The following is a 26229-nucleotide window of genomic DNA, read 5'->3' on the forward strand; positions in this document are numbered from 1 at the left end:
TGTGAAGGGAAAAAAAGACGATCACGTGTGATGGACAGATAACAGTGATCAGTGCACGTTACGGACGGTTTGACCACGTAACGTGTCCACATAAATCTATGACCTTTACTGGATGTAGTGCAGATGGGGTGTTTGACATTGTTTGAGATGAGACGGTGCACAACTCCGTTCCATTGATTGATTTCAGAACATCGTATTTCAACGAAAAGTGTGGGGGAGTACCTTGGTATTATATATATATACATGAACTAGGTGTTGTTTGAACGCTGATTTAATGTTGATGAAATATGGAAAAGTACAGTTATGGTACGTAAAACTTCATTCTGACGATTCGTCCATGCTCATGATAAAAAATTGATAATACATTTGAATGTCATCTTATACTGTTTTTTGATCGGCTTACATTTATTTGTGTGCAGTTCCGCATTTACATATTACCTCTGAAGGTGTTTAAGTATTATATGTATATGAAGTTTCCTTTATTATGCTATTTTTTCTTTCCTATGTATATCGAATTGTTATTAAGGTGTTGTTGTAAGTATGCTGCATTGTTCATGTTGGATATGGCATGAATAACAGATAATGTGATCCTCAGTGGAAAGTTTGTCACTGATAAGTAACGATGAAAAAAAATATACTTACATACATACACCGTACACGAGAACAGCTTTAACCGAGACAGACACATACATGTGCTGTATACAAATAAATCTTACAAATTACCGCATTGGTCAATATATATAACTACAAAGAGATGTTTCACTAACAGCTTTTTGTCGTCCCAACAGGTAAAGACATTAGTGCTATCATACTGAAATGTCATGACACGGACAAAGTAGTCTGATACTCCATCATATAATCGAGCAGTTATTTTACTTATCCAACAATATTTTAAGATATAACGTAAAATTGCTGCTGTGTAGTCTCTGAAGTATATTCCGTTAACGACATGATTTATCAATCTGTACAAAGTTCTTTGTGATTGCATGTGTGAAGGAGAGTAAAGAATGACATTGCTGGTACAGATTCAATGGTGTCCGAAAACGCACTGTTTAATACCAAGAGAAGCTGTATTATAGCCTTACGAGACATGAATTTCTAAGGCTTGCCAAGGTTTGATGTTTCAAAGATTCGTGTTATTATAACGTTCATCTGTCTGCCTTCATATCAGGTATGGTATAGATAGATACTAACAACAACAGTTTATCAGATGAAACTCTCTTGTGCTCTAGTAAGAGCAGCAGAAGCAAGGTGTTAAACTGGTTTTACAATACTTCGTCAGACTGTAGTAATACACACTCAAATGTACAGAATTACATTTCTTTTAATGACACAAACCAGCTAAGAGGTCATTTTTCTTTTATTACAGCACACGAGATTATAAATATCTGTGAAGATAAAACCGGGACGATCACGTGTGATGGACTGATAACAGTGACCAGTGCACGTTACGGACGGTTTGACAAAGTAACGTGTCCACATGTAGCTATGACCTCAACTGGATGTAAAGCAGATAGGGTGTTTGCAAGCATCACCTCACAGTGTGACGGGGAGACGACGTGTACCCTGACTCCCACCAACACTGAGTATGGCGATCCTTGTCCGGGGTCGTATAAATACTTGGAGGTTAACTACACTTGTCAATCACCAGGTATGTTATTTTATTTAATTGGTAATGTACTACTTGTTTCATGCTTTTCTAGAGAGTGTCTTACGCCACAGTCTATTTTGTGATCATACGTAGGAATATACATTATCAATAGCTGTCCTTAAATAGTAAATATCTGTCTACCTATTTTAAGACCCTGTTAAGATCATGTAATATTAAACATATTTCTCTGACAACGATAAGCAAATACATTGGATCTAGGTTATTAAAATGAGTAAAGGGATTGTTAATGCATGACTAGTTGGGTTATATTTATTGTAACTTAGATTGCCATTTGTTCTCCGGTTAAACCTCCGTTAAATGGCATGGGGTTCAACTCTGACACTTTCATGTTCAGTTTTTGGTATTTCGTTATTTGATATCCGGAATTAATTGTCATCGTCCTCCGAACCTAATCCCATTACATCGGTGTCTCAATCGTCAGTCTTCTCACAATCAGTCCAACAGGCCTCAATATTGGCGGAAGGACGATTCTCTGTGCCCTCTGGTGACACCTTATCATCATAAGGAGTACTCGGTTCATCCGCGTTATCATACCCATTATGCATTGCTAAATAGTCCTTTCCACGCTTCTCAATGGCGAAGGCCTATCCGCTGACATTGTCGTGGTCGCACGTGGAACGATTTTTTATACACCAAGACTAAGGATGTAACACATCATTGTAGAATATTCAAACAAAATGGAACGGACAGTCAACAAAAAGTTCCACTTCACCACTAGGAATCGAATGTAGACCACTGTTAGCCCGAACCATAGGCAAATAAACGCACGGTTCCATAGCCGACAACGAAAAGGGGAATTTTCTGGACTACTCAAACTCAAATGAACTGTCTGTTGAGTCGTATTCATGTGTTAAACGAAGAATCGGGCAACCAGCATATACTAGTAAATGCAGTAGATACATATAATTAACGCAGCAGTTAATTTCTATGTCCGAGTACACAATGAAAAAGCTAGACTTTCTCATCTGGACGTCTCATTTTAAAATGAAAAAAAAAATTCCAATGTATAAGTGTATCGATAATAACAGTAAACTGCCTGCCGTAGGACATTGATATAGCGGAGTCATTCTGGAACAGACAATGGGCAATATTGTTTGAAGTCCATTGTAGTGTAGTCAATGTTGATAACTTTTGGCTTTAAAATGCAATCTGCATAAAGAGAGTCAGGAAACATGATCGCCGAATGATACTAACATTTTAAGGGCAAGGGTCGCACGGTAGAAAATGGGTGCATTAATAGTATGTAAATGTTTATACTATATATAAATCCGTACAAACCTGCACAAGGTTGTTACAACGTTGGGACCTGTTACTGGTGAATACTGACAAAATATGTTTATTCAGAAGCAACATTGAAAACGAAGTTTTTACAGTATTATCACCCGATACATGATATTCCCAACGTTACAAATTATTGACTTCTTTTTGTTTAATTTATCGAATACGACACACAGGTAACACATATCTTTTTATATTTCTCGATTTCAACTATCAGTCAGTGATCAATGTACTGTATATTATTTTCAGGAGTTCATTTTAACTTTATTGCTGAAAACAATGTGTCCCGCAAGATATAATTCAAGTATTCCTAGAAATTCTATAGGTTCCATTAAGTTATTTGTGTACAGGACTCGGGACTCTCTGGATGTATTAACTATTTACTAAATTATGGGGATAGTACACCTCCCTATCTAAAGTTTGAAATTTCTTTCCAATCACTTTGGAATTTCCTCAGTCGCCTCCTAGGTATAACATTCGGCTGTCAGCATCACTGACGAGTTCTAGCAGGACGAAACACCGGCATGATGCAGTCTAGCCTATGGCTTGGCTCTACTAAATCTTATCTATATTTGTATCAAATGTTGCCATTTGTGTATCTTTTGTACAATCTTTTGATTCTTTGGAGTATTTGTTATGAATAAGTCTATATATTCAATTTTAAAGCCGATGCATCGCCGCTCTGGTTGTCTATATAGCATGGCGACCCTTCACCGATAATAGGTTTCACGGAATGTAAATTATTATCGGTTTATTGATTCCAAAATGCACCAGGATAATGAAGTGCAAAACTATGAAGTAAAGCCACTCAGGTAGAACTTTATCATGATACATACTACAGCAAATGACACCAATTATCCTTTCTGAAATCTTTTTTCAAGACAGAAATGATTGATGAGACGTTATTGGTTTACGCTTTGTTAGAAATTAAAACATTCTCTTCCACAACAATGATCATAACTGTTTATTTCTTGATAAATGCGACGACAAAAATATATTAATTTCTTCATATGAATATTCTATGCAAACGTTGTTAAAAGATTGCTAATCAATGACAGCACCGCATTGATAGCTACACTGGGAATACATACACGTATTTGATATTACAATCAATTACATTTTTTTAATCTTGACCAATTCCTGATGTGGTTGTGCGTTTTGCATGTAATTGAATTCTTGCCAAGAATGGCAAAATAAAAAAAGAAAAGAAAAAACATGTCTCCAATGGGAGGGAAGGTCTATTGCACAAACAAAACGAGTTGTTATTTTGAATTGCTTACATTCTCTTGGCGGTTGAAAATGTACATAAGGTAATGACATTTCATAAAAAAGGTGCAGGGTTTCACGATCTGGCACTATGTGTACACGACGTTGTATAAATCTAAATCTAAATGCTAACTAGAGTAATGGCAATTATTTTTCAACATGCACTATCAAAAGTTAGTTATTTGACAATGATTCCCAGATTCTCTTGGATGCTACAAACGGAAAAGTTTGAATACGATTTGCTAGACCACTATAACCAGATTACAATTTGTTCATTCAACTAGATAGGTATAAAGGCATTTGTGTATGAATTATCTGTTTCTTTGCCGATTTCATATAAAGTATTATTCACAAATACGTTTCCTTTGAGCATTATTTGCTGTATTTTACCCTAAAGCCACATTTTGGACATGGGTATACTGTCACAATATAAGGCATGCTAGGAGTAAATATAGATAAAATCATCAACATTTTTCCTTGCTTGAACAGTAATTTGTTGATAATGTAATTGAATGTTTAAGTAAATGTTGCCGATGGTAAACCGTTTATTCATTCTATTAATCATTATCCGCTCATATATACATAAGAGGTTGTAACAAAGTGATTCTAAGAGCCTAAAATTTGTAGCCTAGGAGGCGACTATGGAGAATCTAAAGTGATCAGAAGAAAAACCAAAATCTAGACGGGATGTTCAGCAGATGTATTAATTTTGATACGTTAGATAAATTTAGAATACTGTCAAGTACACGTGTATTTTCTGAACCGCGTAACAGTATCTACGACATAACCTGTCAGCAGCTGAATTATATATAATTTAAATAAATTTAGAAGCCTTTGCATATCTAAACAGCTGATAAGAATGCGTATCTCCCCAAAACTAATAATTTTGTCAATGATATTTGATTAGGAAATTATGTTATTCAGTTACTGTTTTGATTTTTCAGAATCAACAACCATGTCATCCACATCTCTTACGACGACAACGACGAAGTCGCCGACGACGACCTTCCCAACCACTGGCCCTTCCTCAACATCTGCAACCACAACTGACACCACTTCCACCATTACGACCACAACTGCTCCCACTGTTACTACCATTACCACCACCGCTATCACCACTACGAGCTACAACTCTACTTATACCACTACTGCAACACTCGACACCACAACTAAACAATTCACAACTTCAGCTACGACATTCTACCCATTATCAACTAATACATCAACAACTGCTGTTCCAAAGATAAAAGACATATGCACTTGCATTTGTCGGCTTGTTAATGACACTAAATGTGACAATGAAGATATGTTGTGCAAGCTTGCCATTTTAAAGAAAGAATTGCTTATCACCAAGAGCACACTGTCGTCATATAAACGGAAAAAAATCAGCGTTTATGATGGACGCACATCAGCAACAGCCATAGGGATGACAGGTGCAGCAATACTAGCGACAGTTTTTGTATTAATAGTAATACCAGATTTCTTAAGACTTCTCAAATTCATCAAATCAATCTCTTGTAGAAATGATGAGACAAAGTTTTGTTTTGTCTAAAGATTATTCACAAGCGAACTGGTCGCTGATTAAAGGATTTTGAACAACAGACATTCCAATGCATTCAAACTTCAGCAGATGAAGAAAAATTATATGCACCTCCTGTTGTGTTTAACAGTATCGTTATTAAATGAGGCTCTCCCGAAAAAATAAGCAGACAGCTCGCATTGATGAAAAATCTAGATTTTTTTTTTAAAACTAAGACAATACATGTAATGTACTCTAGTCAATATGTACAAAAAATATTACATTATGTTGTTGCATCTTATTGATCTTGTTCATAAACAATACTACAAAGCCGGAAAGCTTGAGAGAATGTTAGGAAATGCTAATCGTGACATCATTTTGCTTAGGGATCCATTTTGTGAAAAAAAGCCGAAGTAAGGGGTACTAGAGAGAAAGATATAACATTAGTTCAAACATTTTGAATTGGTGTAGATCCCATCTCTGAATGTATGAAAGAAAATAAGGGACATTATAAGGTATATAATGGTGAGTTTTCAAATTCATCCTCAGGATGTAGAGTTCGAAGGTTAAAAGAACGAGACAAAACATATGTTCTGAACTTAATTGTTTAAAAAGGTTTATATGTTAATACATGAAAACAAAAAAATGTTGCTTGAAATATCCTCAGACGAATGGCCTGGACTAACGAATGTATGAATGTCAGATGGTCAAACATTTCGAAAGTTTTCGTTTTTAAACAATTATTTAAATGCAAAATATATCATGTTGCTGTACTTCTGTTTAGGCTCCAGAATAAGTTGAATAGGAAATGTTCAGTTTTATTAACTATGCTTTTAATGTAATGATGGACTTTTTTCAACAAGACTCATTTTTCATTGAAATGTAACAGATTGATTACAAAAATAGAAAGTGTTGTGGAAATGTTGACATATCAACTATTGGAGTTTAACATTAAGACGTACATCAACATAGTGCCATGTGAAAACAGAAAAAAGGATAATTATAGAAAATTGTCGATGTAGCAGAACCCCTGTAGCAAATAGCACAAGGGAAGGGAAAGTCGAACATTTTTCAAATTATATTTCATTAATTCATTTTTAACTGTCTTCATTTTTTTCCTGGTTTGTATACTTTCTCTCTTTAAGGTAATTTCTTCAACTAAAAAAAGAAAACACTTTTTAATGTGATGATTTGTCATTTATTGTTTTTAGCTTCTTTTTAACCAATTCAGTCCATTGTACATCGATAAATACAAAGGTATTTTGTATGTAAAAAAATATCAAATGACATAACCGTAATCTTGACTCTATTGTATATATGTTGTCATGCGATCACTTTTGTTTAATAAAAAAATTATGTTCTCATACGATCCTTTCAAGTGATAACTGCACATAGATTGCATGCGACGACAAACTAAGCCAAATTTCGTTTATTAAAAAATGTTTATATCATCACAACGAATTATGTGAATCCACGAGATCTTTACAGAAGATGACCCTTTTTAAGTATCGTTCCTGTGTAGAAAAAAAGCAAACATAAAGGATAAATATGTAGCGCCAATGCGCTTTAGAAATTAAGTGCCAACCCCTGTGTACATGTACCTTAAGTTTACACAGTGAATGGGAATCGTTCTTATCATTTTACATTTCATCTGTACCTGCATTCTATTAGAAAGACAAGATCATCATTTATGTTTTGTCAGAAGGATAATAGCATCATCAGTGAACGATAATTAGGTGTCCTTTGTAATCTAGGAATGTTGGTATATTACATGTATACAGTATTTTTGCACTAAGTGGCCCAAACAATGGCATACCTGCTAAATAACCTGTCTGTACTAATGTATATCATTTACATAGGTTAAAATGCCCTATAGACACAATAAGTCTTTTATAGACCACAAACATATTTCAACAGAGCGATATTGAAGTAAAACATACAATGAAGAATGCAACCAGACATTTGTTACTAAATTAAAGAAAAATGTGCATCAAAAGGCCACGTTTAGATTAAGAACACAGACGATTATGAAATATATCAGCTCTCTTTTATACCTATATAGTTCATTTAACAACAATTTTAAAAGAACAAAGACAGACACACTTTCAAACGGAGTTAAATGGAATTTATTGAATTTATAATTTGTTTTAACTAACCGAGATAAACAATAATGGTATTTTGTTTTTACTCTTCTTCTAACGTACAAGTTTATTGCACTTGCAACATTTGTATAACGATAACTGGGAAATATTATAAGAATTATCTTTCGCAGTTGGTACATTGATGGTTTGATCGACAAGTTTGTGTATTCACAGCATTGATACAAGATGACAAAAAGATAGTGTTCAAAGGTTATATGTGTCGCTACTCAAATACAGGCGTACATTGACGGCCTGGCATCTGTACGAGATTCGCTAACAAATGACCTTGAAATGTGTGGTATACATGAAAATTGGTCAGGGCTTTCGAATTTAGACGACCTCACCACTATGCATTTTATGATTCTAGACATCGGAAAAAAGCTGGGATACTTACTTGTGGGATACGCGCATGGTTCTTAAAACAACAATTATCAACAAACGGGGACTTGTGTCTAGGGTACACTGTGTGACTTGATATCGCATCTGACTTATATTCTTACAGAAGATGTTACATCAAAATCTTATTGTAACCGATCGAATCGTGAGGCTTGGGAGATAATCTCATACCAGAATAAACAAACCTACAGCAAGGCTATACAGATATAGATATTAACAATTCATGATATTTTGTTGTTTATTCTTCAGTAATAAACACATATCTGCATAATCAAAAAAAGATAGTTCCACGCCTTAGGTGATTGTCGATATCTCTCCCGCGATCTTTATTTCTAGGTATATGGAAAATATAAATATATTATAATGTGTCTATTCCCGGATACTGCTTTCTTCATCCATTATACCCCTGCTGAATAATACATGTAACTAATGCCCCATATCTTTTAGCTACGTAACTTCAGGCGTAGCACGTACTTCCATTAACAAAAACTATAGCATCAGTCAGAATAGTAGTGAATTTAAAGCATTCCCAGTTACAAAAAAAAATTATGAAAATAGGATTTTCAGTCTGCTTCGTCTAATTAATAATACATTAAAGGATATTTTTTTCACAATCATGTGATTTTTTATACGCATGTGTAGAAGTATTGTCTGTGTATGATGGTTCAATTCTGTCTTCTTCAGAGTTTGTGTACATGGTGTAACCATTATGCTCTGTAGTAATTTTTTTAGTGAAATACGCTTCGGTATAGATCACAATCATATAACTATAACTCTGTGTACCTTTCTTGGAAAGGAAAGCTGTCATAACAAGAGTACAAAGATGTTGTTACAGTTTAAAATGGGGTATGGTGGTGTACAGAAGATTGACCAAAAGTTCTTTGGAATTCTTTAAAATCCACATAATATAAATTCCAGTTCTTGAGTATCACAATAACTGTAACCCAAATTTGATAGTACTAAGAATGATGGTGAGTAGTTTAGACAAAGGTTGAACAGCTAGACGAGCCAGATATAAAACGTTGTCTATATGGATTATTGTCAAGTTTATGAATCTAATATTAACGTGCGAGGTCATTATCCTTATCATTAATAGGCAATGTAAATTATCATAATAACGCGGCAAGTGTTTAAATCTGGTAAAGATTGCATTATGTATAGGTGGCGTTTCCTTTGTTACCAAGCAGCCTAGTTCTTTTTATATACAGGAAATGTAATAGTCCTTGCAGAGAAGGATATAGTTTTGGACCCTTTATCTGAATGCATAATCACATGCATGTAATTGAAATCTTCGAAGATTGGATTTAACATTTAGGGTCGAGGAAACCTGACCTGTGTTTTGTTTTCATTTTAGATTTGTAAAGTCTTTAAGAATGATTAACCGAATGGATTTAACCAAAAGAAAGTGAATCCAACACGGCATGTCCTCGATTCATACATTCTTTGGCAGTTTTCAGCGGTATTCAAGTATCTTGAAATTTCTTATTCCAACTAACGGACGATATAAAGCATATTTCATGAAAAGCTCTCAATAACTTAACACTTCGAATTATGCTTAAATCGTTCCGGATTATTTGCCTTGCTGGACCATAGTTATAAGTAGAGGTAAAACAAAACGATCTGAAGAAGGACTAGTTCTGAGGTCATCTACATTCAGTTGTTACAGCGATGTTTGAAGTTACAATGTTTTGATGCTATGGGTTGATTGAAACTAGGTATTTCTGTTTTGAAAGTATGGTGGAATGTTAGCACGAACAGACTTCTAGTGTAAAATATTGCTGAATGTTTATATCATCCACTCCTTTATTTGCAAACTCAACTTTGATAAATTGCTACATCATCAATAATTTTGTAAAGTTATAAAAGCCAGATTTGTGCTACATCATCAATATTTTCATCACGTATCCAAGCTAGTTTCCACGGGTCACCAAAAGCAGTATTAGATTAATTAACTTGAAGTTTTCGTTGCACGGAGAGAGGTAGCGAAATAACGCAGTTCGTACATGATGGACACGTAATGGTTTCTTTAAAGTATCCATTAAGTTTTCAAACGTGACGTTATATCCGTTAGATTTACTGTAATGGCTCTGTCCGTGGCTACGGTTACGTCTAATTTAAGGAGTGAGTAAATCCATAACTGTAGTGTTACTGCATCCAGGACTGGACACATTTCCTATAGAGTCCACACGGTCATTATAGCACAGCAGTGCCAAAGTACGGTCACTCATTGGCAGTATAAATTGTCCCTGGAGGTTGAAATGTTGATACAAACATTGATTCTCTCCACGGTTCACAGCGGAACGATGACCATTCATCCGTTGTCCTGTCTTTTTTTTTTTTTTTTTACAAAAACTAAGAAGAAAATACCAACACGTCAGTCTAATCGTAATCCTTACTCAAATTCAATAAAACTAGGACTGAATATGAACAAAAGAAAGATCCACACAGAGACTCATGAAAAAGTACAAGGAGAATAAGATCGGAAGAATAAGCATTTTCTGCTCCAAAGACGACAACCGAAATGTAGACATTGGTCTACCCAAGTAAGCAATGTCACGTTCTTAAATGAAAACAAGGTATACAACAACGGAACCAATAGGCAAACTAACGATAATCAAATATATATTAAACCATACAGACCACACTCAATACCATAAACAACGTTGGTAGTTTTACAAATTAGAGGCTCAAAGTAAATGACTTTATTCTCAAAGTGGTAATATAAGCTATTGTATTCAGTAATAAGACTATTTTTTGCATAGTTTTGCAGTTTTTTGTTCCGCAGTTCGAACTGTTGAACAATTCCGAAGTGTATCACACATTTTGTTTATCAATAAAAATCTTTAACGTCACGTGTTTAATAATCAATCATGACAAGCGTTAATGGTTATATCTACCACAAGAATAATTCTCCTAGCGCAGAATTCGCATACGTTACAGCGGGATCTTTAAAAGAGTCAGATACATATCTCAAGTACTGACTGCATCCAATCAGAAATGAGAAATTGAACGAACAGAGATACGCAAGAATGTCATTAAACATTAATAAACCGGACCGGACTTGTTATGTATCACATCCTACTCCTGTTCTGAAGAGATAATACACTAAAAAATGTCTTCGATTATACTGTTGGGTGTCCAAAGTCTGTTCTTTCTTTGCGCTGGTAAGTACACGGAGGGGTGGGGATGGGGAGAGGATAATGTCATGTACATTTGGATGTAAAGAATAATCTAGAGCCGTATATACGTGATTAACTATACTTATATTATACATGCACTTGACGTTGAGAGTTGTGGAAATAATACTATAATGTACCTAAATGTTTAGTATGTATCGAACGATGCTATTCGCTTGTAAGTCTTTTGTACAGTAGGCACCCATGTATGTATGTTTTGATTCACTAGTGTGTAGATAATATCCGCTTTCATGATACATCTGATCTTAGTGAGAGAACTTTTTTATCATTTGATATTTCTATTTCTCCAGTATTGCCACGTTACAAATTGATATTCACTGGATATATACAGTAAAACAGAAAAAGAGTTATCGACAGGAGAAAGTGAAAAAGTTGAAAATTACAAGATAAATGACAAAATCGGCATAAAACCATAAGAGATAATTTGATATTGTTAAAAATTCAACAAAATTAAAATGCAATTACAGTTCGAGATGCGACGGTGCACAACTCCGTTACATTGATCGATTTCAGAGTCTCGTATTTCAACGAAAAGTGTGGGGGAGTACCTTGGTTTTATATGTATTTGAACTAGGCGTTGTTTGAGCGCTGATTTAGTGTTGATGAAATATGGAAAAGTACAGTCATAGTAACTTTATTTGAAAATGCGTTGTATGGAATGTTTCTATATGTAAAACTTAATTCTGACGATTCGTCCATGCTCATGATAAAAAATTGATAATACATTTGAATGTCATCTTATACTGTTTTTTGATCGGCTTACATTTATTTGTGTGCAGTTCCGCATTTACATATTACCTCTGAAGGTGTTTAAGTATTATATGTATATAAAGTTTCCTTTATTATGCTATTTTTTCTTTCCTATGTATATCGAATTGTTATTAAGGTGTTGTTGTAAGTATGCTGCATTGTTCATGTTGGATATGGCATGAATAACAGATAATGTGATCCTCAGTGGAAAGTTTGTCACTGATAAGTAACGATGAAAAAAAATATACTTACATACATACACCGTACACGAGAACAGCTTTAACCGAGACATGTGCTGTAGACAAATAAATCTTACAAATTACCGCATTGGTCAATATATATAACTACAAAAAGATGTTTCACCAACAGCTTTTTGTCGTCCAAACAGGTGCTATCATACTGAAATGTCATGACACGGACAAAATAGCCTGATACTCCATCCTGTCATATAACATAATCGAGCAGTATTTTACTTATCCAACAATATTTTAAGATATAACGTATAATTGCTGCTGTGTAGTCTCTGGCGTATATGCCGTTACGTTCTTTGTGATAGAATGTGTGAAGGAGAGTAAAGAATGACATTGCTGGTACAGATTCAATGGTGTCCGAAAACGCACTGTTTAATACCAAGAGAAGCTGTATTATAGCCTTACGAGACATGAATTTCTAAGGCTTGCCAAAGTTTGATGTTTCAAAGATTCGTGTTATTATAACGTTCATCTGTCTACCTTCTTATCAGGTATGGTATAGATAGATACTAACAACGACAGTTTATCAGATGAAACTCTCTTGTGCTCTAGTAAGAGCAGCAGAAGCAAGGTGTTAAACTGGTTTTACAATACTTCGTCAGACTGTAGTAATACACACTCAAATGTACAGAATTACATTTCTTTTAATGACACAAACCAGCTAAGAGGTCATTTTTCTTTTATTACAGCACACGAGATTATAAATATCTGTGAAAATGAAACCGGGACGATCACGTGTGATGGACTGATAACAGTGACCAGTGCACGTTACGGACGGTTTGACCGCGTAACGTGTCCACATGTAGCTATGACCTTAACTGGATGTAGTGCAGATGGGGTGTTTGCAAGCATCACCTCACAGTGTGACGGGGAGACGACGTGTACCCTGACTCCCACCAACACTAAGTATGGCGATCCTTGTCCGGTGACGTATAAATACTTGGAGGTTAACTACACTTGTCAATCACCAGGTACATTTTATGTAATAACTAATCTGATTTTATGTTTTTGCTTATGCATTGAGTTTATTTGTCTTTTGTCCACATATTACAATTTATTAATTGTAAGTTTCTGAATAATTTCGAAAACATCATTGGCCAGCGGTATCGTCTATCTATGATCTTAATTTGGGACTGACCAGGAAAATAATCTGGCCTATAGTCAGCTATCTGGGATTTTGACTACGAAAGTTTGTTATTGCTATTTCCTGAAGCACTGGATGTATCTTTCTTAAATTTCAGACGTAGGTTTCCCTTGGTCCCTTGTTGTGCCAGTTTGATTTTCGGACTAATCAGAAAAAAAAACTAATAGAGAGATAGTCAACTTGGATTTTAATTGTCCGCTCTCAGGCATGCCCTATACATAATTTAAGCAAAGTTACACAAGAGTGACCAACTTTCTGAGATCACCGTTTTCTACCCGAAATATTGATTTATTTTTATGACGTGATGGAAGATAGTTAAGGAATACAGTATTTATTACTGATTTTATCGATACATAGCAAACCCATTCATGCACGAATTTCTTACTTTCTTATCTAACACAAAGGTAAATAACACTGGGCACTACAATAACAACATAGATGCGCTCCTTTGAAAATCTATGATATAAATCCCTTTGGATAGATATGTAGATTAATTTCTCTTGGTCATCATTTTGCCTGCTTGATTTTGGGTCTAATCAGAAAAAAAAATTAATTAAAAACCAAAAATGACAGGCGACGAGTTCAAATTTGACGTTAAATGTTTTTATGGCTATTTATTAAGAAACCGTATCAATGTTTAAGATAAGAAAGAAGGGGTTTTCTTTGTACATTCTGATATGAATAAGGTTTCAATATCTTCCTTAAGCAATAACCGTCCTTTTCAATTCACATCGACTGCAGAAGTATTTACAGAAGAGGAGTGTGTGAATTATCTGGTACATATAAATGTGTAATAGGATTTTTTGCCAAGATCAATTACCGGTACAGTTCAAAATCGTCTTGTTGAAGCTCGTGCCCTATTTTCATTAAGCTCGATATTGTATCAGTGTCATTTTGTCCATTCGTGACTATTTTGGTTCTATGTAATTCTAACCGTTATGAAATTCAAGTGATTGAATGGATTTTTAATACTGAATCCCTCTACTTTATTCGTCTTACTCTCCACCAAACTAAAGCACCCGGAGTGTTTTGCTATATTTAGCTATAAAATACGTCTTATACAATAAAAGACCAGGAAAATGCGGTCGTCGTAGTAAGTTCCGTTTCCGAAAATGTTGTTATTTATCTGAAATGCACACCTTCGACTTAAGGTGATCTCCTCGATGTGGGTAACCCCCATCTGTCACGTCACAAGTTCAACACTATTGAAACAGCTCTATAGAAAAAAAAACCAATAAGTTTCCATCGTGTGTTCTATTTACTAGCTTTATAGCTTATTTTGTGATATATTCCGTTGATGCTTACTTCTGTATGTTATATATTAAGTGCTACATATATAACAAAATGATATTTTTGCAATTTCAACAATGTTGTTTTTCCTTTTTGAGTAAACAACCGATGTTTGCAGATGTCTGAACACAAATGTGGATCATGTATGTTCTATCTGGATTGATATGTGTTTTTCATAATTCATGAAGCTAGTGATTGTATTACTTTTTTCATTTAGTTGATCTCTAGAGAGTATGACGAATCCTAAATTCATACAACAAAAACAGGCAACTCATTTAAAATTCGGCAAATAAACAAAAGCGTACTCGCCACCTATTTCTTCTACAAATATAGACATACTATTTAAACAAATACTCCAGTACAAACTCTTTACCCATAATGAGCAGCAACATGGCAATTTGATCTGCAATTATAAAAAGTCGAAACAATGTGAATAAGTATGTAGTATTTGTGACAGAATTTATCTGGAATAATAACATTAATAAGAGGTATGGGGAGGAGATCATTTTTCTATGTTTATGCTTTACTCAATCCAGCGATTTTAGGAAGTTAACATATCTTTATGTACTGGCCAAATTTAGGAATTTCGCAGAGTGAGAACAGTCTGTTCAGGTCTCATAGAGATAAATAATGCATTAATGAACCATCTGATTAAACTGCCGCATTTTGTTGATTAATAATTAAATGTACGTATGAAAAGATTTATCTTTGAAAATTATCTGTCATAAAATATTTTATAGCGTGTTCACAGACCATTAAAATAGGCGGTACCTTAACCATCAATAAAATATCAACATTGGTGCTATATATCGATTTGACCTGATTCTTATCTTTTTCGGAATCGATCGAAAATTTGCGTTTTGGAATAAGACAATAAAAAATCCGAAACCTAGTGACAAAGCCTTACCATGACTACATATTGACATATTGATGCTTTCTAGGAATCCTTGATATGATCAATCGACACCAAGGATTAACGTTAAGACTCATATTGCGCTTATAAAAATGAAAACATTGTAACATGAAAATAAAATATATATAGCCTTATAGAAATATACCACGGAACATCCATCATGAGTTCAATTTACGAGCGTTTTTATATGATATATGCCGTTGACAGTTAATTCAAATAAATCAAATATTTGATAGCCTACTCAACAAGGAATACGCAATACCCTTAACTTGTCATTATGCTATATATAAAACATGTCATATATTAAATTGATAAAAAACAGCAGACACCTACTCATTTTGTAAATGTTTTTCACTGATATTGTTTTTCTTATTTTTTGGGCTATGACATATATCTTTGGAATATATACTAAGAGGGAAAAAGAAACTTCCATTTATATATTTTTATCCTGAAACTGGCACCGCCGTTATCGGACTATACATGCCACATATATCTTTGCTGTATTCGGCATTGACGGAAAATTGTTGTATTTTAGCACGTGCCTAATTAATTTGACAGAGTACTATCTAACTTTACTGAAATAATACGTTTAGAAACGTAAATAGTCGTTGAAATAGGCGATTTTACAATTTGTAATGAAGAGGTTGATTTATGAAAATTCATAAAATCGGAGCAAACAATCAACGTAACGTAAACACAGATTGAACAATAAAACTGTTGAAGTTCCAATATTGATATTCAATAAATGTTGCAGGATAAATAGATTACATGGTCAATGTCATAAAAGATACGCTACATTTTGGCTCGTGACAGAAAGACAAAAGAGGCTGGCCACTTTTGTCATTCTTCACCTTTGCCAAAATACAACTTACATTTTCAGAAATCGTGTATGCTCTATTTATATGTATGTGAAGTATGAGCAATATTCAAATTTGTGGGCAATATTCCTTTATGTACAATACTACAGTTAACTTCGAATATTGGTCCACTCGTCTTCAAAATTTCTGTTTTTTTTTAAACAAATGAGGACTTCTTGAAACCGCCATAATTAGGATACCCTAATGTACATAAAGTTAGAATAAAAATGAAAACAATGGCTGGAAAATGTCCATTTCGAGATTGAAGGTTATCGCAGAGGCACTGGTAGTAATTTCCTGAAATTTCAAATGTAGCTGCACCTTAGCCCCTAGCAATGCCCTCTAAATCTTACGGCTGACGTAAAACACAGAATGGCGGACAGATGGCGTCTTGAATTTTGACAATTTCATTTCAGAATACTTTATTGATATAAACAATCAATAAAATTAGACAGCAGACTAGAGCCTATTTAATTCTTCTCCCAAGACAACATGGTGATCAGACATAAACATAATACACCATAAACATACATAAACATACATACATACATACATACATACATACATACATACATACATACATACATACATACATACATACATACATACATACATACATACATACAAACCTTACATTACGTATATACAATCATAAATTAAGTGTTGACAGACTAATCAATTCTAATCAATTTTAAATTTTGGAAGACAACTCTGTTATTTTTTATACTTTCATCTTATGATTATAAGAAGATAATTAACAATCCATCCACTTTTCAGTTTACTATGTCCTATGATATTAAATGTGCATTACATATACTTTCTCTCCAAAATAAAAGGGGTTAAGCCAGAATGTCCTTGATATAAAAGGTAGCCCTCTCCCACTTCAGTGAGGGAGCAAGTACACATAAAGCACATTTTTCTTATATCAAAGGATTATTATTCCACATTAAAAGGATATTCAGACAAAGATAAGGAACTGATCAGCGTTGTTTCCTTATTATAAGATGATAACTGAAATATTGGAAATAAATCAGAAAGAACAAATAATAATTAGGAAAAAGGGAGAAAAGTAAATACCTGGTAACTATGTACCGAACTATTGATAAAAGTTTATTTGTCTATATCTATGGAGGAATATTAATTTTTTTCCATTTAATTTTTGTGTTAGTTTCAGATTTGTTCTTTAATTTCAATTCATGTCAGTAGATATTTAGCTAGATATTAAAGCCTTTCTGTATCATCAATATACTTAATTATAACAGCAAACAATGATTTATTGAGGTGTGTCGTACAGATTGAATTTTGACAATGCAAATTTGTTATCGCTATTTCTTGAGAAGTACTATATAAGTTAAAAGGGATAATTTGCTGTTTACATTTGTCATCAATAGGTGAGCTATGCTCTAAAACAGCTCACCTGACATCAGGTTTTTCTAACCAAAACACTCATCTGAACATGACATTTCCCAAAAATATAATGCTATTTTCTACATCTGGGAAATGAAGTTTTGATATCACATTCATCTATCTTACATACCCTTCAAACTAGATTATGAAATGGTGATTCTGATTCAAGTGAATTTCTAACGAAATCGGAAATATTGTGTAAACCCTGGAGAGTATTTAATCACACGACCGAAGTAGTAATCAATGCAATAATCTGCAATATTTGCCATGAATGGGATATAAAATTATGGGGTAAAGAAAAGTCCAGAATCCGCACTGGTGGTGATACGTATGTAGACGCATTCACCTGCATAGAGTCATTATAATGATAAATTATTCACAGGTGATGGAAACAGAAGATAATGTTGGCTTAAATATTCATACGCATGCACCCAATACATATATTCATACGCCCACTGATGATACAAGGTTTAGAATGCTTCGCTACTCGAGAAAGCAAAGGTTTTTTTGTCTTTTTAATTATCAGCGACACAATAATCACGCTGTATTAACAGGTGATGGAAACAGAAGATAGTGTTGGTTAAATATTCATACGCATGCACCTAATACGTATATTCATACGCCCACTGATGATACAAGGTCTAGAATGCTTCACAACTCGAGAAAGCAAATGTTTTGTTGTCTTTTTGATTATCAGCGACAAAATAATCACGCTTCATTAATATAACGTATTATAATGACTCTCATTCTGCAGAAACAACACCACAGATAATAGAAGGACCCCCTACCACGACACCAATGTCACCATCGACGCCCTCAGCTCTTTCAGATATGGCGACAACCACACATTCTGAACCAAACACATCGACTACATATTCGAGCATCACAACATCTAAATCTCTACAGCGGAACGTCAGTTGTGCTTGCAATTGTCGACATATCAACGACACCACATGTGAGGACGGAGATATCTTATGTATGCTTGCCGTGCTTAAAAAACAGCTGTTAATCAATAAAAACATCCTTTCGTCATACAAAAGGAGTAAAATAAGCGTGTATGAAAGCCGCACGTCAGCTACCGTTATCGGTTTGTCAGGAGCATTAGTCATTATAGCAATCTTCTCAATCATAATTATACCTGATGTCATTAGAATGATAAGATATATCATAACTTTTTAATAATACTTTTCACTTGGTAAATTTTTTAATATTTTCAGTAACTCATATAAAACATGAAAGTTTTGAAAGTAGTCAGCTGACGCGAATAGTGTTTACTCGTTTGGAACACCTGGTCTTATTCTACTTTTTTTGTAGTCGTCGTGTAAATATTATTTTGTTCATATTTTGCCCTAGTTTTATGATTATATTAAGATTGTTGGTATTTTCTTTATGGTTATTATATTTCATGCATTACCTAAACGCTCGCTGACATATACGTACACGTGTTCAAGGGCATCTATTTAAAACACACGGCACGTCCGGCACATTGCCAAGATATTACACATAATAAGTCCATCGGAGAAAGTACTTTATTTCAAACGCAAAACGTTTTAACTTTCGCACTAGCCCAGCGGTTTGCTTTTTGCAAGGGAAGCAATCCCTATTTTAATCCATTACATACTCTCGTTATAGATGTTGTTATAATCTATAAAATATTACTTTACTTACTATATTCACTTGACTGGTGCAAAATATCAGAAAAGCATCGTTAAAGAGAGTATGTAATTTGAATCTCATAAACATTTACATTTTCAAATCATAAATGCACACAGTCCCATGAAATTACACTCGCAGACAGAAATTAAATTACGTATATGTATAGCCAGGTTGAAATATATGTTGAGGGGAAATATTTTGCCAATTTCAAACATCGTGTAAGAGCATGGATTGCCATGTTTGACTATTGATCTGAAATATTAACTAAACCCATAGCATATATGAAGAGGTTTTGAACCGTATATTTCTTGTCTGCATTTTTGGCACATGAAATATTTGGAATTTGATGGCATTTTATTGGATAAAAGATTTTATTTCACGTACACAGTTTTTACCAAAAAATGAGTAAATTTTCTCAACTACTTGTTACATTTAACATTTGTTTGTTTTTTTTTTTGGATAAAAACCACCCTCTTTTGCAGATTCACTTCAGATTAACAACTCAATATATCATTATTTTAAGTATGACCCCTCGTGGCGCTGACGAAAAGGTTCTCGATAGATGGAAAGAGACTAAAATATTTAAGCACTGGGTCGGGCGTGCCCGGCAAAAACGGTGAAGATGAAAGTAACTTCATGTAGACAGGACTTTGTTGACAATTTTTATTTTCAATGCCTACGTTAGACCTAGCGTTGTTATTAAACTGACTAAAAATGTTTAAATAGAATCAAAGCATTCCGTGCGCCACTCCTTTATTTTGAAAAGCAAGTACAGAAAGCTGAATGTAGATCCATAATTTTTCCTATTCTCCAAAAGTGGACTCTGCTTGTCAATCAGACCGCTTTCTATCGCCAGTTAAGTGACGAACGAGTTAAATATTAATGGTTTCACATTAATACACAATGCAAACTAAATATTAGTTTATACATATTCATGAAGAACAATACAATGGTAATTGTTTGCCACTTATTTATTTGCGCTTAATGTGTTTGGCCATCATCGATTTACTGTCGTTGCTCCAATGCTTCTATTAGTACTTTCTAATGTAAGGAAGACACATGATAGGATGAAGCTATTTTGTATCACCAACAGTGTTGATAAACTAAATGCCATTGTCGGTGTTTATTTTCTACAGCAAGTCAAAAAAATAGAAATATTAACTGAAGACTGTAGAAAAAAGTACTGACAGAAGAAAGTGACAATTACAAACATACGTGATAACCGCTACTAAATTCATCTAGAATAATTCTCAGAGGATTTCCAAAAACTAGTTCAATAACCGCCGGCACTCTCATTGTAATCATACTTCACATTGCACCAGACGACGGACTTTTTGAACGGATTCAAGGATATTAATTCAATACCAGCAGACCTTACTAAGTGCATTCTAAATACCAAAATCGACAGCAGACGACAGACAGGGTATTTCGGAAAATTAGCTCATATTAATGCAAACGAAATCCCTTGTGTGTTTTGGAAAATTAGTTCAGGAACAATTGGCACTATTGGTGTATTTTGGACTGTAGAGAAAAGAGCTGAAAGAAAAAAGTAAATAACAACCATACATGATAGCCGATACTAAATTCATCGAGAACCATTTTCAGAGTATATTGGAAAACTAGTTCAATAGTCGCCGGCACTCTCAAAACGGATTCAAGGATATTAATTCAATACCTGCAGATCTAATAGTGCATTCTGTATGCCCACAGCAACAACAGACGACAGCAATGTTCAGGGTATTTCGGAGAATTAGCTCAAATTGAGGCAACCGGCATTCCTGGTGTGTTTGGAAACTTAGTTCGGCAACAACTGACATTCTTGGTATATTTGGGTAACTCATTTCAACACCTGATGTTATTCCTGCAGTTTTTTAAATAAAGAATTCTGGCATAAAAGGTATTCACAGATACATCACCAACAAAGATACAAGATACAACAATTGTGAATTTCTTTATCAACACACAGAATGCGCCTATTGATCGAAAGACACCTTCTGGTGATAACGTTTTTCCTGCTCGAAGTGTTTGCAGGTAAGTAGTCAATTTCAATAATTCTATAATGGCAAGTTTATATTTTTGATAAATAAGGTAGTATTTTAAGTGAAACAATGAAATATATAAGCGTTTTGATCACACTGAACAGTAGCCCTATATTATGATGTACCCCATTTTAAGCTTATGTAATACATTAAAAGTCGCAATACATATGTGCATACAATAGCAACGAATCTATACACTTTGCTATAATTCAGGGACCATCAAATTTAATATGGTTATTAAAATCAAAACTGATTTCCCCTTTATATATGAACCTTATCGTTCTCCCTTCAGTGTCTCTTTTTGTTTTCGGTGCCATATGTCACCAAGCGATACAACCAAGGTAACGATAACCCGGATTTAACTGGGGCATTTAGGGATGATGATGCTGCAGATTGGAAATGCTTTTCTCTAAACTGTAAGTGTAGCTTCTATGTCCTTGCTTAAATGGTCAGAAGTACGATGATCTTTCGACTTCTAGTTGTTTCGCATTTTGATGCCCATCCATTCGCATGCCGGTCTGTCTTAATGGATAACAATTCCAGAACGAGCACACTCAAAATGGTATTTATTTGTGGTGGACAAACATCAATCAGTTATTACGTAGCTGGATGAGAGCGACTGTCACGAAATAAATTGTTGTCAGACTTTTAGAATAATTAAAAAAAATATATACTAATACTAATTTTCATTTAAATGACCGTAGGCCCTAGTGGAAAACAACACAATCTTGAAGACTTACACCAAAGAAAATCATGCTATAAATTTGACACATTATAAAGCCCTGTACAAAAACATAAAACCAGAAGTCTTAAGGGTTAGTTTACTAGTAACACGACCTTCAGTTCTATTGTAAACTCCCATTTCCATGGAAGTCAGCAATCAATGCAACTCAGATTACCTGATCAGAGATCAAACCAAATCCCAAACTGAACGCCTTGAAAGTATAGCTAGACATTTTAAGAACATTCAAGTCATCAACAGTGACAGCTAATTTGCCACCATATTTTTAGCCCAGTAGTAACTTGTCACTGGTTAACCTCTCTTTTATGTAAGTGTTAAATATGCCAAAAGTTTGGTTATGAAAATGTAATAAATAGAATATTTAATAGTGTCTTCAGTAATAAATATATTTCACTCATTTGTCTAATATTTTTGTATCTTTCACTCGTGCTGCGCGTTCATGGAATAAACTAGAATATTAGATACTCTTGTGAAATATTAAATATCCTTTATCTACCCTACTTTGCCTATCCTGGCTAGCAGTGACCGTTAGCTAAAACACACAGAATTCGTGCGATAAACCTATAATGTTAAATGTATCAATATATAAATACTTATTATCGTCAGCTTGAAATAATGGAAATGTTAGAAACTGAAATAAAGGAATAAAGTATAAAAAGTAATCAAAGTAAATACAATGATGGTTTCATATTCTATGTAGTATTGGAATATAATATCTATATATGCTATTTTTGGGACGATATTAAAAATCGACTCAATAACACAAAAGAAAGCTCTCTCGTTATGGTGATTAAATGACCTTGGATAACAATATTCATGACGTTAAATCGGCAATGTAGGTAACTACACAAAAGGTGAAAAATGATTTAAGTGAGCGTTAATCAATGTTTGGTGAACGGCAATGTCGGGCTGAACAGATGCAAAAACATGAAACGCTTGGTCGTATTTCTTTCAAACTTTTTAGGTTGCATATTTTAAGGTCATAATATCGATTTAGTTCGAGTGTGAAACATATCTTGCCATGTCAATGCATTTTTTTTTTGTACTAAAGAAAAAAATAAGTTACTGTATATCTATATTAAGTACCTGTCTTGTTACCGCCATTCAAAGGCTCCGGTAAGCTCAATACTTGACATGTAAGGAAAAGTGTGTTCCATGTATGTTCAAAAAGGTGAAACCTATTACAGAAAACAACTATTTTGCAACAATAAATTATCCGACTTAAAAAGAAATCATGAAGCTAATGTTATCGTTTCCAGGCCTTAACCTATGAACGAATTTCAGTTTGTTTTTCTGATGTTTTTCTACCTGGTAACAACCAAGATGATATTAAAAGAGGGTGTCTGCGGTTGATAAATACACGTATAGTTAATATTGATAGTGTTGTTACAGTTTAAGTGTTGTAATCTATTAACGGTATGATGACATCTGATTGATAAGTTGTAGGCCTTATATTGAAGAAGGTAATCAGGGGTGCCCTTTTTCAGCTCTATCATTCTCTGACTATTTAAGGCTGTGTACTCAAAGACACGTGTGATTTGATTAGTTTATAAAGACGAGGTAGTACTGTAAAGGAAACAAGGCAAGTGACTTTTGCAAAATGGACAAAATCGCTCAAGGAGCAGTTATTCAGTATTTGCAGAACAAAGGTCGTCTAGCAACACTAGGGAATGATGCCCCTTCATATGCTTTATTGAAAAAGGTGGGTGGTGGAATTTAAGCGTGGCATGCAGAGCCTTGAGGATGATGCCAATCCTGGAAGGCCTGTTACTATTGCAATGATCAATAAAGCCAAAGATATTGTTATGACTGACAAGCAAATTGCAGAGAGATATACAGCCAGTTCAGTTTGGATTTCACAGGAAAGTTTACATTCTATTTTTACGAAAGATCTTGCAATGAAAAAGCCCTCACCCTGTTGGGCACCAAGACTTCTGACAGCTGATAAGAAGCACACCAGGCAGTCTTTGTCGCGGGCTAATCTGAACGTTTTAAAGACAGATCCTGCTAGCATTTTGTGACTATGGTTTTCTGGGATGCTGATGGTATTCTGATGGTAGATTTGCAGAGGGACAAGCAATCAGTGGCACATAAAATGCATGACTTCTTAGGCAGAGAAAATATTAAACACAAGCACCGCGGAAAACTCAGTAAAAGGGTATTGTTTCAACAGGACAATGCCTCTGTTCACAATTCTGTTTTTGCCATGGCTACCATTAGCATCCACTTAATTCGCCTGAACTCGCTCCATCAGATTTTCATCTATTTCCAAAATTGTAAAAGGCCATTTGCAGTATGGATATTACCGTTTGAAAGCAGAGCTTACCTTCCGGTGTTACGTTGGTCCGCCATCTTGAAAAGTCCTATCCATCGGACGATCACGACAGTATTATATATCCAAAAATGTTTATTTGTAATTTTCATAATTCAATTCCATGTCAGTATTTCATTTCCACTAAGCCTTTACGTTTAAACTTATGTTCATCCTTACAGATGTGAGTTTTACAACACCTCAGCAATCCACATCATATGATCAATATTCTTATACCCTGTTAAGTAACTATGGGTACACGATGGGAACGAACACCTGGATAGTGTTAAAGATTCGGTCCTGTGAGGATGGTTACGTTGGACTCATGAGAAAAAATCATCCTAAAAACCATGGAGATATATATGAGGTTGTGATCGGAGGATGGGGAAATACAAAGACATGTATAAGGGAGGTGCGTCAGGGACAGTGTAATGCTGAAAAAACAAAAGTTGTTCTGAACTGTAATGTGTACCAAACGTTCAATATTTCATGGACTGGGGGAACTGTAGCCGTCTTCACAGATGATAATGGAATTTGGACAAAACTTCTTCAATGGATCGATACATCACCGTTTACAGTTAAGTTTGTTGGTGTTACGACCTCAATATGGGCAACTGGCTATTGGAAAATACCACAACAAGGTGAGTGAAATGTAATTCCACGTCGTTTAAAATCTGAAAAATCTTATTACACGCTCTGTTGACTAAATACTTCGTTGACCACGATCTTTCTTTACCATAGCGTAAAATTGGCCAGAAAAGGCATTTGTCTCCTGTTTTAACTATTGAAAGTCATCACTAGAAAAGGCATTACAGTCCTGATAAAACATGCCTCGTGTACATAATCATCCACTCACAATGTGAAGGTAATTTTGTAATTAATGTATGGGTTATAATTGTTTGTATTGTAAGATGTTTAAGAGTTGATCTTATACACATCAAGAGAACTTCATCAAATCTTGTATAATGAATCTAAAAATGTTTCTCTTTAACTCTCTTAATGACAGCGTTACCTAAGAGTGCAAATCTATGAATCCATTCTGACTCATCTGGCAAAACCATTTACTATCGTCAGAAAGAAATTGGTATAAATAACCTGATCTATATTGTGAACAGTTAACACACAATCGACGGGGCTAGCGAGATAATTGTTTGAGACCGTGATTTTAATTTAATATGAACAGCGTAGTCAAGGCGGACTTTCTTCTGTAACATTGTAATTACATATTAGGTCTACTTTTTAAGATTGTCCCCTGTAGAAATTCATAACATTTAAGTAACCAGCACAAGTGAAAGAAAAACGTCAACTAAGATGCCGTAAACTAATTATAACTTAATCCACTTTGTAAGCTTGTATATTGTTAAGAAACGATTCAAACACGGGCCGGTCGATTCAGATTT

The 26229-nt window shown here is 34.4% G+C and overlaps 1 protein-coding gene across 1 annotated transcript; it reads left to right on the forward strand.

The window, feature by feature from the left end:
* Positions 1-1369: 1369 nt before the first annotated feature.
* LOC132565164 (mucin-2-like) lies at positions 1370-25478 on the forward strand (the record flags this gene model as incomplete). The annotated part of the gene is made up of 3 exons (XM_060229784.1): positions 1370-1651; positions 5161-5649; positions 25012-25478. Coding segments are annotated over 3 exons (1238 nt in total), but the record flags the coding sequence as incomplete, so codon positions are not given.
* Between the last annotated feature and the right edge of the window lie 751 nt (positions 25479-26229).

Source organism: Ylistrum balloti, unplaced genomic scaffold (genome assembly GCF_031769215.1).
Source record: "Ylistrum balloti isolate Yb309-2 unplaced genomic scaffold, AGI_CSIRO_Ybal_v1 Utg369698, whole genome shotgun sequence".
NCBI classification, from domain to species: domain Eukaryota; kingdom Metazoa; phylum Mollusca; class Bivalvia; order Pectinida; family Pectinidae; genus Ylistrum; species Ylistrum balloti.